At 29.8% G+C, this 15,371-nt stretch overlaps 2 protein-coding genes across 2 annotated transcripts; both read left to right on the forward strand.

Annotated features, from left to right (window-relative positions):
* The first annotated feature begins 430 nt into the window (after window positions 1–430).
* LOC120088214 (DNA-directed RNA polymerases II, IV and V subunit 8B-like) lies at window positions 431–3,243 on the forward strand. The gene is made up of 5 exons (XM_039045358.1): window positions 431–622; window positions 1,073–1,178; window positions 1,345–1,502; window positions 2,507–2,601; window positions 2,969–3,243. Exons 2-5 carry the CDS (start codon window positions 1,106–1,108, stop codon window positions 3,084–3,086), a joined length of 444 nt encoding a protein of 147 aa, XP_038901286.1. The 5' UTR covers window positions 431–622; window positions 1,073–1,105; the 3' UTR covers window positions 3,087–3,243.
* Window positions 3,244–5,386: 2,143 nt separating this feature from the next.
* Window positions 5,387–12,935, forward strand: LOC120074340 (agamous-like MADS-box protein AGL104). Its single transcript, XM_039027436.1, has 11 exons — window positions 5,387–5,571; window positions 5,652–5,705; window positions 5,804–5,822; window positions 9,367–9,428; window positions 9,573–9,600; window positions 10,357–10,418; window positions 10,914–11,013; window positions 11,103–11,156; window positions 11,239–11,366; window positions 11,500–11,674; window positions 12,795–12,935. The coding sequence occupies exons 1-11, from the start codon at window positions 5,387–5,389 to the stop codon at window positions 12,933–12,935; spliced, it is 1,008 nt and encodes a 335-aa protein (XP_038883364.1).
* The last annotated feature ends 2,436 nt before the right edge of the window (window positions 12,936–15,371 follow it).

Below are 15,371 nucleotides of genomic sequence, written 5' to 3' on the forward strand. Positions count from 1 at the left end.
AATTTAAATCCTCCATTACATTTTATTTGGATACACTTATGAAAATTTAAGGTTTAAATTGATATAATTATGAAAGTTTGAGATTTAAATTGATACAATATCAGTTTGAGGTTTAAATGATACTAAGCCAAAGTTTAAGTTTAAATTAATACAACTATTAGTTTGATTTAAATTGATGCATCTATAATTTAAGGTTTAAATTGATCAACCCTTAGAGTTCTCGGTATAAATTGATATTTATCATAATTTTTATTTTTTTAAAAAAATATTTTTAAATTCAATTTGATAACTATTTCATGTTTAGTGCACGATTTTTTAAAATTAAACCTATTTCACCGCTATGTTAAATATTTTTAGACTGATTAAAAAATTAGAGGTGAGACTAGTGTCACCTGGATTAATTTCCATAAACTAAAAAGCGATTTGTGTGATTGAAGGATATGTAAAAGAAAGAACACAGGAACAAGTAAACCCTAAACCCTTTCATCTTCTTCTCACTCTCACGTGTTCTAACACCTCCTTCGTTTTAGTAGCTCAGTGTCGCCGACGTCTTTCTTCTGCTCGTTCCGGCGCCGCCTCCGTCCTAGTTGTTTGCATTGATTTTCTTCTATCTTGTTGTTAGGTATTCGATCAATCTTCATCTATGTCCTCTTCTCACTTGAAAAACTCAAATTAGGACTTGTCTAATTAACCCTGCGGCAAATTATGACTTTTTGAACTGCCACTGTGCTCTGCCTTTTGATTTATTGCCTTTGATCATCTGTGTTCTTTAGTCTCTTTGAATATTGCCTTGTTTTTTAAGTTTCATTGTTCAATAGAATCTGGTCCTAAACAGACTTGAAGTTCTTGTATTGGTTGATTTAGGGGTTCGAACTTTAAATTAGCTCTTATGAAGTTTATACTGTATTCGTATTTCTGCCAAGTGAGTTTTTTTAATTCCCAATTCAAATAGTTTCTCCAACCCCTATACTTTTGCATGCTTATTCTGCTCAAATTGTACTTGGTGCTTTCTTTCTCTGGCTTTTCTTCCCATATTTAATATATATATATATTTGCTTTCCTACCCACTCAGATTTGCATTTTGAGAAATAAATTCTCCATAAACATGGCGGAGCTTCTATTTGATGATATTTTCATGGTCAAGTGTGTCAACCCAGATGGTAAAAAGTATGATAAAGGTACTTTCCTCAAGCTTCTTAATGCTCTCTCATTCTTTTAGTTCTAAGTTTCTGGTCTTTGAACTTTCTGAGTCTTCTTTGTGGACTTGAAACTTCTGCATTGTCTTGATTTTGGTGTGAATGATTTTAGACAATGTATATTTACTGCATGAAATTTTTATTTTAGTTTCTAGAATTGAAGCACGGAGTGAGAAGCTTTCCATGTATATGCTGCTGGATGTAAACACAGAGATATATCCAATTGATGAAGGTGAGAAGATTCTGATGGTATTATCTCCCACGCTGAACTATGATGGAGCTCCTGTTACTAGCTATACGGGTCAGGTAATCCCTCCCATTGTTTCCTTGAATCTCATTGCTGGAGCTCTCGAGTCATTTGTTTTCTGTTTGTATTGTTTAAAAGACCAGAGAAAACACTTTGCTGCTGGTACCTGCATTCATATCTATTTTTTTATAAGTAGAAATGTTAAATATATCATAAAAATTTCAAAAGAAAGCAATAATAACTCCACAAGCTTTCTCTGAGACTGAAAATTTGGAGGAGGATTTTACCTAGGAGTGTAAAGAAAACTAGAAAAAAGGGTCACCGAACTGCAGGGCAAGTATCCATTAGGTGAGTTAAGACTTGTGATGCATGGCATAGATTGGTTAAGTATTGAAGATGCTTGCCTGGTGTTCCAACTTCCCTTGGAGTATCTTATCAATCTCAATAGAATCCTTCAGGTTTTTTGAGTGTCTTCTAGAATCAATATTTTCGGAGGAGGTCTTTGTTTTAGTCTACCTCATTGCCTCTATGGCTCAAAAGAAATTGGAGTTCTTAGAGATATAGAGAAGTCACGGGAGGTGGTTTTGAACTGTCAAGTGAGTTGCATTTCAATACCTCTCTGTAGGCATGCTTGTTTAACTTTTGGAAAAGAACTGTCGTAATTTTCTTTTATTTTGGTCTCTTCGCTGCTGTATTATTACTTATGTTGGACCGTTGATTTTTGTTTTCCATACCCTTTTGTCCTTTCATTTTATTGATTTCTTATGAAGAAAATATGTATGCTATTTATTTATTTTTTAGGCTTGTAACTTTGTACAGACTTTTCATATGGTAAAAATCAAAACAATGATGATAAACGAACAACTTTATTTTTTATAGAAACAAAGAGTCCTTTTTTTATGTAAATGTTCGTTAGCATGAGAAATGCAGAGGATACACTTTTAACACAATGCTAACAAGAGAAACTTTGACAAACCTGGTTTACTTTAGCTGTCAAGGTTGCGAACATTATTGAAATTTTTAGTAGTAGTAATTTCCTTCAACTAAACTTAATTTTTGGCAGGAAGGGAAGAAATCTCTCGCAGATAAATTTGAGTACATTATGCATGGTAAAATATACAAGCTTTCAGATGATGGTTCAGGTTCAGACTTGAAAGTGTAAGTCAACTTACATTCTCATAATTTTCTGCAACAATTCAAATCTGCCATTTTCTTGTCAAATCTCCTAAGAACAAAACAAGTACCCTGACCAATCCGAGAGGGTTGGTAACCTCTTCTTGCACACAACTTTGTATATAACATGCCTGGTGATCTCCTACTCATGCTTTTGCGATTCCCCTACAAGATATACGTGCACGGGGCACGTGACTTCAGTAACCAATTCTTAGGGGGCTACATCCCCATTTACTCTTTCTAGCATTAGTAGTTACCACTAATGTGGTCATATGAAGCGTTTGCAACTCAGTTAATAAAATGTATTAGATGTCTCGGCTCTGATGTTTGGTTGCAATGGTTGCATACGCAGGGAGGTTTATGCATCTTTTGGTGGACTCCAAATGTTGTTGAAGGGAGATCCAATTCACTGTGCCAAATTCAGGGTGGATCAAAACATGTTCTTACTCCTCCGAAAACAACTCACATGAACAACAAAAATCTCTTCTACTTGTTCACTCTAATGGCCTTTTGGTAGTACAGAAATTGTGATAACTCTGCCTAATTATTGATTATATTTGCAGATAATTTTGAATGGAATACGTTCACTAAATCGATCTTCATAGTCGCTGTATGGTTTAACTTAAAGTGCTTTCTTTCCTCCCTTTTTCGAATTCTTTTACAGAGGTTTATGTTTTTCACATGGGTCGGTGAGTGTTGTTTAAATTCCACCCCTCTATCTTAGATGCTTCTTGGTAGACTTGGTATAATTAGTTCTTTGATAATCGACATCATTTCTTCTATGGTTATGACCTTTTTTCATGGATTCTATGGTTGTATACGCAATAAGCTCCCATGATGCTTTGTCGAATTGGTTTTTATGATCTAATAAAGTGATATGGTCTTATATCTACCATAGTACTCTTGTTTCTTTAGATTTTTTTTTTTCTTTTTGACACGGTACTATTTAACCAACTATGCTCAGTCCTTTTTTTTTAACACCTTCCAATTGGCAATGGTACTTTTGACTGGTTTTTTAGAATTAAAATCTGTTTCAAAACATACAATTTCTCTCAAAATTAAACAACAATTCATCCCCTTTTGTTGGGTATATTGCCTCCTAATAATACGGTGCAACAATTGGCAGGTGAATCTTGAGATTAAGTCCAAAAATCTTTCAAAACTACCTTGTTTTTCACTCAGGTTTTGCTTTTATTTTTTATATTTAGAAAAGTAAAACATTCGGCCGTTACAATACGAATGTAATGCTTATATTCGATCATTGTATTTCTAAATTTCAATAGATATCCATGATTTACAATAGGTGTAAATTTGAGATATATATTGATATCGATATTGCATCGATAGTTTCAACCAAAACATATATTATGACATATGATAAAAAATGAAATTAACATGAAAAAAAATCAGTTTTTGAAAAAAATTAGAAACTAATACATAGAGAGATGATTGATGGAGTTGGTTGTCTGAGGTGATTGTTGGAGTTGTCCATTGAGGTGATACTTGTGAATGTTGATCATTGGTAGTGGTCTTTGTTGAAATTTTTGTCAGATGTGAGTTCACTAGAATTGGTGGTCATCGAAGTTGATCTAGAGTTAGCAGGCTGAGGTAGTCCTATAGTTGCTAATTGTAGGTGGTCTTCACTTAAATTAGAGTCAATTGACGAAGATGATGGACAAAGTTGGTGGTCAAAGTTGATCGCTGAGGTGATTGTCGGAGTTTTGTGACCATCATTGGAGATGGTCATTGTTGAAAATTTTGTCAAGGCCGTGGTCGTCGAAGTATGTCGCCAAAGTGAGGCAGTGATAGTAATTGACAGGTGTAGTCATTGGAAGGGAGAATGGGTTTTGGGTCGAGTTGTAAAAATAACCAATATAACTTAACTCCATCAACATTTCGAATTAGTGGGTCAAACATTGAATTGGTAGTTCAACTCAACCTAACTCATATTGATGAGCCAAACACCTATTAGAGATTCTCCCCTCTTTGAACTGTATTAATGGCTAATACTTAAAAGTTGATAGCAAAATAAATATATGTAAAGATTCTCTCTTCATAATTTTTTAAAAATATTTTTAAATCACAATAGACGATGGAGAGATTCAAATAAGTTAGGCTCACATTGACCTCTCATACCCTTTTTTATACATGGTACAACATATATGATATTCTTCCTTAATAAAAATAAAAAACCAATTTTTAACAATTACCAATAACTAATAAATATTTTCCCAAGTATCCTAGCTATTTATGTTTAGTTTTCGTTTGATCCCACATTATACTCAAACCTTAGGTTATAAATGTAATCTTTCAAAATTGACCCAACAGAAACTAGATAAAAAACTAGGACGGATTTTTTTTTTCCTAAAAGAATATAATCTATCTATATAAATAATTTAATTATTAATTTAAGTTAAATCTATGGATGATGATATTTTATCGATATATGGGTAAAATCGAGATCTGTCATGATTTTTTTTTTTTGCTCGTTTGCGATTTTTTTCTTTCTCCCTCGCGATGTCTTTCTTCTTCTCCGCAGCAAGGGAAAAAAAAAGGAAAGAAAATGAACTAGAATTCAGGTAATTCCAATGAAATTGTCGAAAAAAATGAGAGGTTAAAGTAAATTAATTTGAAAAAAGTGTGTGGTTTGAAATTGGCAGGAAAAAGAAGCGGTTCCACTATTCAAGGTGAAGAGGGTTAATTAATTAAGGGTTTGATCTTCATTCATAATTAACTCTAACTCACAAATTAATCCAATGGTTAATTCATGATGGGGAGAGTTAAATTGCAAATCAAGAGAATTGAAAATACTACGAATCGACAAGTCACTTTCTCCAAACGAAGAAATGGACTCATAAAAAAAGCTTATGAACTCTCTGTTCTTTGCGATATTGATATCGCTCTTATTATGTTCTCCCCTTCCGGCCGCCTCAGCCAGTTCTCCGGCCGCCGCAGGTATTTCCTTTCATTTTTTTCATTTCCTTTAATTCTCTTTTTAATTTTTATTATTATTATTATTATTATTTCATTTTCAGAATTGAGGATGTGCTTGCTCGTTACATAAATTTGCCTGATCATGATAGAGGAAGGTATATTCATTTTTCTTTTAATTCATTGTTTCTTCTTGGTTGATTTTTCTAAGGATTTCGTTTTTTTTTTTGTTCTTTTTTCCAATATGTGGTTGCAGCGTTGTTCATAATAAAGAGGTATTTATGTTTTATGTTTCGAACTCGATCGTTATTTTTCTTTTTACGTTAAAATATATATTTGTTTACTGTATTTTGAGTTTCCATTTTCGTCTTTTCTCAAAAAAAAGTATTTTTTTGAGAATTAGAAATTTTCTTTTTTAGTTTATATATAGATACACACACGGCACACTATGAACCCTATAAAGAGGGACGTACTTCTTTTTATTATTATAATTTTTTTTCAACAATTTAATAGAAGTGAGGATTGCACAAAGACATGTCAAATAGGCTAACACATCTCCTTAGCATCCTCATGTCATCATACCCAAAGTCCAGTATGATACATTCATCCAAAAAGGAAATAAGATTCAATAAATACACAGAGAACTAAAGAATAATTCAATCTAAAAGAGAAATCATGAAGGCTAGAAAAAATGTATCTATTGAGATATTTAGGCCTTAATTTATGTATTTAGGTTATAATTGAGTTATCTGGCTATAGTTAGATTATTCAACTTTCTATAAATTTCCTATGTAAATCTCAATTTATACACAATAATTTATTCAGTCAAATATCAGTTTCCACATGGTATCAGAGCCCAATCTCTAAAGTTTTCTATTCTTCAGTCGTCGTTGTTGTTCCATCTTTGCCTCCGTTGACGGCGATCGACGGAGGTAGATCCACGCACTAATCCATCTCCGATTCACTTCACATATACCCAAATCTGTCATTGCTCAGCCTCTCTTTTGCATCTCAGATCTCCCCACTCGATGCCCCCAGATCTGTTGCAAAACAAAATCCACTCGATGATCCCCACTATGAATAACTCGATTCGGTCCAGAACTCAATCCTCGATTGCCCACTCGATGCTCCCCTACTCGATGCTCACCCACTCGATGCTCGACACTGGATGCTCGACACTGGATGCTCGCCCATATCTGTCGCTAAACAGAATCCAAACTTACTCGATGCTTTGCTTCTAACAAGCCTAGTTTTGGTTTGGTTCAGTCAAGCCTAGTTTTGGTTTGTTTTTGTTAATGAGTTTCAACTATGTTCTGTTCCATTTTTAAATCTAGCATTTGTAGATCTCTGTTTTCAGCTTAGAAGTTCGTGGGTTTTGTTTTAGATCTTTATAAAGGTCTTTGTTTCCAGCCTAAAAGTTCTCTGTGTTCCAGTTCTTCATGGGTTTCTGCTTCTCGCCCAGATCTATCTTGTTTTGATTCAAAATTGCTTCTTTAGTTTCTGTCATCCAATTGTTTCAATTTATCCACTTACAAACTCAAGTTGTTTCTATCACCTTGAGTTTAAGGGAGGGTGCTGAGATATTTAGGTCTTAATTTATGTATTTAGGCTATAATTGAGTTATCAGGTTATCGTCTTTTCTATAAATTCCCTATGTAAATCTCAAGTTATACACAAGAATTTATTCAATCAAATATTAGTTTTTACAATATCTGATTGAAGACTATAATAGATATATCATAATTACAAAAGAGGTCAGATTTATATTTCTTTTGAGCCAAATACATCATAAAGTGGCTGCAATGATATTACTCCAAGACTTTTTGGATCTTGGCAATGTAAAACCAGGGGAGATTTGGAACTATTTTGATTGTAAATAGATGGAATGGAGGCCCGATTGTTACCATAATACTTAGAATCAATGAAATTCTTCCCTAAGCAATCCTTCTCAATAAGATAGATATCTCCAAATCCAATGGGGTGATGTTTGTAGTCTTGATCTTTTCAATGCTGAGGCTGCCTTTGGCCAAAATTTTGGTTTATAATGTCGTCTTTGAAGATGTTCCAATACTTTTGAATTCAATCGTGAAACCATCATACCTCAGCGTCTTGTTACTACCCAGCCAAGAATTTTAGTTATAGAGAATGGAAGAATGTGATCATGGACTTGATTATCTGTAATTGGTATCCAATTTAAATTTTCAACCATCCAAATGCACTATGATGCACCTCTATAAATCTCATTGAAGTAATCAAGGAAAGCCTTTTCAATATCGTAATTTGAGAACTGACTAACCCTTTAGCATTTTGGATCTCATAGATGAAATTGAATCGAGATACAAGCCTATATTTTCACCACCTTCATGTAATCATTTGAGCTTGCATATTTGACTCTATTTTCTACTTTCATTGAAATTTATACTCAATAGTTTACTGTTCAGGGCAAGATGATGATTCAAATCAATGTCAGTAATTTGATTTTATTCTTCTTCACCATCAATTTCTGAAATTGACTAGGAAATTTCATTAGCCACGTTTTGTTATTTCTTGAAAATAATAACTGTTCCACATGACAGCAAAACCAGGATGAGCATTTTGTATAATACTGTTCCATTTAGATTCTGTTTCTTGCTTGAAAAATCGAGTTTGGGTTTTAGAAAATAAATCTCATTTTTTAAAAGTTTAGTTACAAACTAAATATTTAGTTCACTCTCTATTATTATTAATTACTTATAATGGATGTGATTTATGTTTAAAGATTTCTAAATTATATAATTATATAATATTATATAATTGATAATATATTATGTTAAATTTGTTCTTGTTTGTGAAACTGTGAAATTCTCTAATAGTAATAATAATAATAATAAAACGAGTTTATAACATACACAAATATTATATTTATATATCAATTTTTTTAATCTTGTTCAGTATTTTAAATTTTAGATTAATAAAAAAAACATGTAAATGCTGTTCTCAAAATCTATTATCAAATATAAAAATAGAAACAAAATCTAAATTGCATACAAATTAATTCTCTCCTTTAATAAATTTTCTTTGAGAGTTGTTAAATAATATTCACATATTTATGCATGAAATTCATAGGAACTGGAAAGAAAAACGCGATATTTTAGTTAAAAAGTTTTTAATCAAAATTTGTGAATTTTGAAAGAGATATGATTCAGATATTGTTTGATCAAAATTTAATTTTGTAAAATTTAGTGATCATTTAGAGATTTTATTGTGCTTATTGTTAAAATTAGTGTGTGAGGTAAAGTGGGTAAATTTATCCATGTTTATCTAAGTCCAAAATAAATTGCTATAACTTTGACTAATAACATCTGAAAATTAAAGTGTTAACTAAAATTTGAAAGTACAATTTGAAATTTTTGGATTCTACCCTTATATGATTATATGACATGTTTATTGCATAAATGTTAGATGATATGACAATGTGATAAAACAAATTGTATATACGATATATCCTAATATTGTAATGTATCAAATTCTCTATTATAGATTGTACAATTTTATTTTGTTCAACTATTTACTTCTTCACAGTACAATTGATTTAAAATAAAGATTGAGGTGGAGGATTCAATCCTCCAACTTCTTGATCGAGAGTACCCGTTGAATTATGTCCAGGTTGGCTCTTTTTTAATACAACTATTATTATCTCAATTCATAGTTCTTCAAAATATGAATTTAAAATTTAAATAGACATTAGACGACACGATAAAGGTTACGTACCAAATAACATTTAAACTTGATAAGTCTATTATTTAATGATTATTTTGAATTTAACAATTTTTTATGCAGTTTTTACTTGGGACACTAAATAATTTGAAGACAGAGAACGAGATCGCACTTCAACTTGTCAAGTATAAAACAATCTCGTCCCTATTTAATTTCAACAAGTTTTTTTTATTTATTATTATTATTATTATTATTATTATTATTCTTCTTCTTCTTCTTATTATTATTATTATTTGGTCTTGTTCTTACTTGTATTTGTCCATAAACAGTCCTACATCAAGCAACTCCAATATTGAGGTAATCATATAATTCAAGAATTATTCCGTTTGCACCATATAAATAGTAAAAAATAATATTTTAGAGAAAATGATGATTTGTTAATATAATAATTATTTTAATCAGTTCATTTTCTACCACATTATCTACTGTGATTTGTATGGTTCTGATTGGTATCGTTTTGTTTTGTATATTAAGTCTATAAACACTCTCTTCTATTCTAAATTTTATGTTTTGTTATCTACTTTTTACTAATATTTTCAAGAACCAAGGCACTTTTGAAAACTAAAAAAATAGTTTTAAAACTTGTTTTTGTTTTTAGAATTTGGTTAAGTATTCAACTCTTGCACTTAAAAGCAAATCATGGTAAGAAATTGGGGAAAAATAGGGTTAATTTTTAAAGACTCAAAACAAAAAACGAAATGGTTACCCAACGATGCCTAAATTATATATTATGATTTTGTTAGTTGATGTGTTTAATTTTGATTTTATTAACAATTTTTTATTAAATAAAAATATCAAGTAATTTCAAAATAAAAACAATGCCATGGCATCACTCATTTAAATTTTTTAATATTTACTTAAATTAAGAGCATAAGAAGCTTAATATTATAAAAGATGAAATTAATTAATCGTTTTTAAAGAAGAATATTTAAGAAAATTTTATATCAAGTAAGAAAATTGAAATTCAATGTAAAAATTGACAATAATTTTGACATATAATTCTATTTCTATAGATGATATGTGTACTATTAATAAGACTTTCATATTCCATAGGAGCTTCAACAAGAGGTTGGTACATTGAGACATGAGCTTCAACATGCAGAGCAACAATTAAGGTTTTTTTCTTCTTCTTCTTCTTTTTAAGTACTCCTTAAAAAATTATTCAAAGATAATAGCATTTTGTTTTGGTCATTATTATTGTGAGGGAAAATATCGATTAGGGTTTATTTCAATTTAAATCCTGAAGTAATAACTATATTAATTTAAACTATAAACTTATCTCAATTTACTCTATCTCCACTAACATAATAACATTACATGAAACTTATAATTTTATCAATTAAATCTTTAAGCTTTCATAAATAAATCAATTAAGATTTTTCTTTGAAAATTGGATCAATTTTATTAATCCAATATTTGAAGAAGTTATACACGTAAACTTTACTTTTTTTTGTATTTATTTTTGTTTATAAAGTTTGCATACACCTCAACCCCTTATCATGTTAAACCAACAAATTAAGAACAAAACATTGGCAAAATGAGTAATAAATAATTGAATTTCATAAATTTAAATTAAATTAACAATTGTATTTTCTCTTTTTATACAAAAGGTTATATGAACCTGATCCTCTTTCATTCACATCAAATGGTGAAATAGATTCTTGTGAGAAGAACCTGTTGGACACCTTGGCAAGGATCACCCAAAGGAAGGTACAATTTTACATTTTAAATTCATATGGTATACAATTTTATTTTTCATATATTAAAATTTTGAATTTACAATATTTTTCTTCCTTCAGAAAGATCTATTAAGTAGCCACTTATCTCCTTATGACCATCCCAATGGGATTCAGGTACCTATTTATATTTACAATTGTTCTTATCTCTATTTTTTTTTTTTTTATAGTAAAATAGCTATTTTATTTGGGTAAATAGCTATATTTGGATTCACACGAGGGAATACCAACGTCCTTTGAAACCGATGTTGCTAATTGGTTGCCCGAAAATGGCCAGAACTCGTCTCAAATTTGTGTTGCATCTGAGTCATCCTCGATTCCTCAAAGGTATATTTAATTATATTTATGATCTTTATACATTTAAGAAATAAAGCAAATAAAATTATAAAAGAGCTTAAATAGAATTATTATTGTTTATTACAACTATTTTGTTCTAATTAATATTAATATGGGTTTTCAGTGGTCAATATCCAAGCACAGTTTATGATCAAGTGTCACAGGCAACAAACATTAACATTGGTGGGTGTGACATTGGAAACCCAAACGATGACGGTTATTCTCCTTGGCAACACAACTACACTACAACTCAGCTCCTCTCTTCCTTCATCCCACAAACTTCATTTCATACTTTGAAGGTTCGTTTTATCCCTCAAATTTATCAACCTTTTTCCATTTATGAACCTTCATGTTGATGCCGAAAAAGGGTCAACCATATATTTGTATTATTAGAAGAAAATAGCCATAAATGTCTTGTAAGACAAAGGAAAATGAATTCTGGTGTGATATCAAGCCACACACATTTCAAAAGTTAAGTTAATCTTGGATTTGCGAGTAACTTGATAGTAGAAATAGTAAAGAATTTTAGGTAAACTTTTGAATAATGACTTTGATTTTTTATATAAACTAGTAATGTGTAACTCATGCTTGGGCTCATAATTGTCCCTCTTAAATTTCTGAAACCATTGGACCATTATTTGTTAGATGGTTACACTAGTACTATGCGAAGTTGTGATTAATGCTTTAAGTGCATTGCCCAATCGACTCTTCAATGATTTCATTGAGAATTTGGATAGATCCAAATTTAATCACTTTGAGGTTCTATGAGATCCTTCATGGATCCTATGAAGTACTCCATGAATCATATAGAGGTCTTCCATGGGTCCACCGTGTGACTCTAAATCTTTCATGCATGGGTCCTCCATGTGACTCTTTAGTCCTCCATGGCTCTTTCAAACTATCTCCCTCATGTAGGTCCTCTAAGCTACCCAGGCTCCCTCATAACTACTCAAAGCTCATTATGGGTCATTTGAGATTTAGGCTTCTTTGAAATCCCTCTAGACTCTCCATGGGTTCCTTTTATTACTTCTAAGCTTTCTTATAGGTCATTTGAACTATTTCTAAGCTCTCTCATTAATTTTTTGGAGCTACCTTTAGGTCCCTTCAGGCCTTCTTAGTTATCTTTAAACTCTCATGGGTCATCTGAAATAAAATTAGGTTGCCCATTGTCCCAACTAATCCACTTAGACTGGTCTCCTAAAGCCATAGGTGGCTAATGATTGGACATGAGTTTCGCCAGCCTTGGTCTGCCAACTTATCTATATATGTTTTAGGGTATTTTCAATTTAGGATGTTAGTCTGGATTTTGTGTTTACTGTTATATTATGAATTAATTTAAATAGAGTATGTATTATTATGGTTAAAGTTGAATAATCTTTATATGAATAAATAAAATTTATGTTAATGTGTTTGATATAGCATGAGATTGAAGAGCCTTGTATGAATACAATTATGTCCCAACAACAAGTTGATAGCATTTCAAATGGGAACCAGTTGCCTCCAAGTGATGGAAGTGCCAATTACGATAATGGCAAGTTGCCTCAACTCAACGTGGATTAAATTTTTATATTTGTGTGTAAATCTATATATATTTACATTTGTATACATTTCTATTTTTTATTGATTAAACTATTAAATAAATCTTTAAAGTTATTTAAATAAATCGTTTGAATTATTTCTTCTCTAAAAAAAGATTATTGGATTTGTTTCTTTAAATTTTAGCCATTGTAATTGAGATATAAATTAACATATGAATATTATGTCAAAAGAATCAAATCCAATGAAAATGATTAAATTATGTAAATCAACCAAAATGGAAATTGTCTATAAAAGCCTCATTATTGTTCTTCATTCTATTTTCTGTTTCTAAATTACATTATAAAATTGGTTAATTTGGGTTAATAGAGATTTTTTTTTTTAAAAAAATTATCAATTATAAATTCATAAGTGATGATTTTATGTAGTTTTATACTTTTTGTGACACTTTGCACAAATGTTACTTCATTTGACATAATGACATAAGAAAATGAAGTGAAAATGAGAAAAATGAAATAGATAGCACTTATGCCATTAAAGAATTTTTTTAAAATTAAATTGCACCACATTATTTTTTTTATAAAATATTTAATTTTAGTATATTTTATATAATTACAATTTACTAATATTATGAATATTTTATTAAAAAAGGTAAAATAGCAAAACAAACCAAACATTTAGGGGTGGTTTTTTATTTTTAGTTTTTATTTTTGAAAATTTGTTTTTGATTTTCAATTTTCAAACAATAAGTAACTACTTTTGTTTTCTGTTTTTTAAAAACTAAATGTTGGGAATATCCTTAAACTTGCCGTTCGTAAATATTGATAAAATATTATTGAGTATTTTATTCAATAAATTATTGTTGATATTGCATCTGTTATAAAAATCCAATAAATGAATCCATGACTATAATATGAATACTTTAACTTAAGATGATCAAATTTTAGTATATAGGCAAAATATTCTCCATTCACTCCTACTCGACTTAGTTAACAGATAGGTTGTTCTCCTATTCCTGATCTACAACGAGATCCCGCTCTTGACCTATGAAGAATCAACTTACTAATTATGGTTAAAATGGATAGAAATATATGGAGATTGATAGAAATATATGCAACTATTGAGCTATAATGGTATGTCTGGGTAGTTAACGAATATTGATTAATTAAATTTGGGATTAGGGTTTTGAATTTGAAGCGTTCAAATTCAATTTAGAGTTTGATTAATTATATTCGATATAATTAAAACGTTTAATTTTATTTAAATTAAACGAAATTGGAGAGATTAAAATATTTAAATATTGGTTTGTATAAATAGGATTCATGTATGAATTAGGTGTTTGGTTAATTTAATATTTGATATTAAATTATTAATTAAAATTATTTATTTAATTATTTAAATAAAAAAAATCAAATTTTGAAAATCAAAATTCATATTTGTTTTTAATTGTTTGATTTTAGTGAAAATTAAAATTAAATTCAAAATTGAAGTTTAAAAATGGAAAATTCCACTTTGAGTGGAATACTCCAACATTTTCTTTCTAATTGGGGTAGTTTCACCCAATTGAAACACCTAGCCCACTTATAATCAGCGAGGTGTCATTAAGCTGAGATTAAAATGCTTGCATGATTAACTTGTTTAAATAGATCTGATCAAATCATGCAAGCTGAAATTGTTTTTTCAAAAATTCTCTCCAAACCCTTATCTTCTCTCAAACAATTGACCTCAATTATGAGATTCCACCTCCCATTCCAAGTTAGAGGATAGTAGAGAAGATCCTTGTGGTGGTCTATTGGTATTTTGGAGATCAAATTCGTAGAGGAGAAGAAGAATTTTGGCTGTTCATCAGAGGTATTCTAGCATGAAACCATTTTTTCTGCAAAACTATTTTAGCATACTTTATAAATTCAAATTAAGTGTAATTGTAGTGCTTATTGATTCTGATTTCTTCCGCTACATGTTAGTTTTATCTATCACTAAAAACTAAAAATATGTTCGATAATTGTTTCGATTTTCTATTTTTTAGAAACTAAAAAATAAAAACATGTTTGATAATTGTGTTTTTTGTTTTGTGTTTCTAGAAAAACAAAAATAAATGTAGATGACTTTTTAGTTATATATTCTTTTATAAAAAATAAAATCAATTTATATTTACAATATTTTTTCATGTAGTATAATAATTATAAAACTATATTTTTATTTTTAACTTTTTAAAAAGGTGATATTGATGCAACACTACTAATATTTTAAATGTATTAATTAATCCCAAATCAAATATAGAAAAATAATAAAATAAAAACCTCTACCCCATAATAAAACAATAATAAATATAAGTGAAGAAGATAACAATTAAAATAATTAATTCGAATCAAACGAATTCACATTATTTTCTTAACTTTGAATTTTAATATTGTTTTAAAAACTTTAAGATACACTTATTCAAAAAAAAAAAAAGAAAAA

The sequence above is a fragment of the Benincasa hispida genome, chromosome 1, assembly GCF_009727055.1.
Source record: "Benincasa hispida cultivar B227 chromosome 1, ASM972705v1, whole genome shotgun sequence".
Taxonomy (NCBI): domain Eukaryota; kingdom Viridiplantae; phylum Streptophyta; class Magnoliopsida; order Cucurbitales; family Cucurbitaceae; genus Benincasa; species Benincasa hispida.

Excerpts from the sequence above, each read along its gene's own strand:
- LOC120088214 (XM_039045358.1), top strand. The coding sequence starts at position 1,106 with ATGGCGGAGCTTCTATTTGATGATATTTTCATGGTCAAGTGTGTCAAC. Across the intron at positions 1,179-1,344 it reads TGGTAAAAAGTATGATAAAG|TTTCTAGAATTGAAGCACGG; the intron begins GTACTTTCCTCA and ends TTTTTATTTTAG. Across the intron at positions 1,503-2,506 it reads TTACTAGCTATACGGGTCAG|GAAGGGAAGAAATCTCTCGC; the intron begins GTAATCCCTCCC and ends AATTTTTGGCAG.
- LOC120074340 (XM_039027436.1), top strand. The coding sequence starts at position 5,387 with ATGGGGAGAGTTAAATTGCAAATCAAGAGAATTGAAAATACTACGAAT. Across the intron at positions 9,601-10,356 it reads CAAGCAACTCCAATATTGAG|GAGCTTCAACAAGAGGTTGG; the intron begins GTAATCATATAA and ends CATATTCCATAG. Across the intron at positions 10,419-10,913 it reads CATGCAGAGCAACAATTAAG|GTTATATGAACCTGATCCTC; the intron begins GTTTTTTTCTTC and ends TTTATACAAAAG.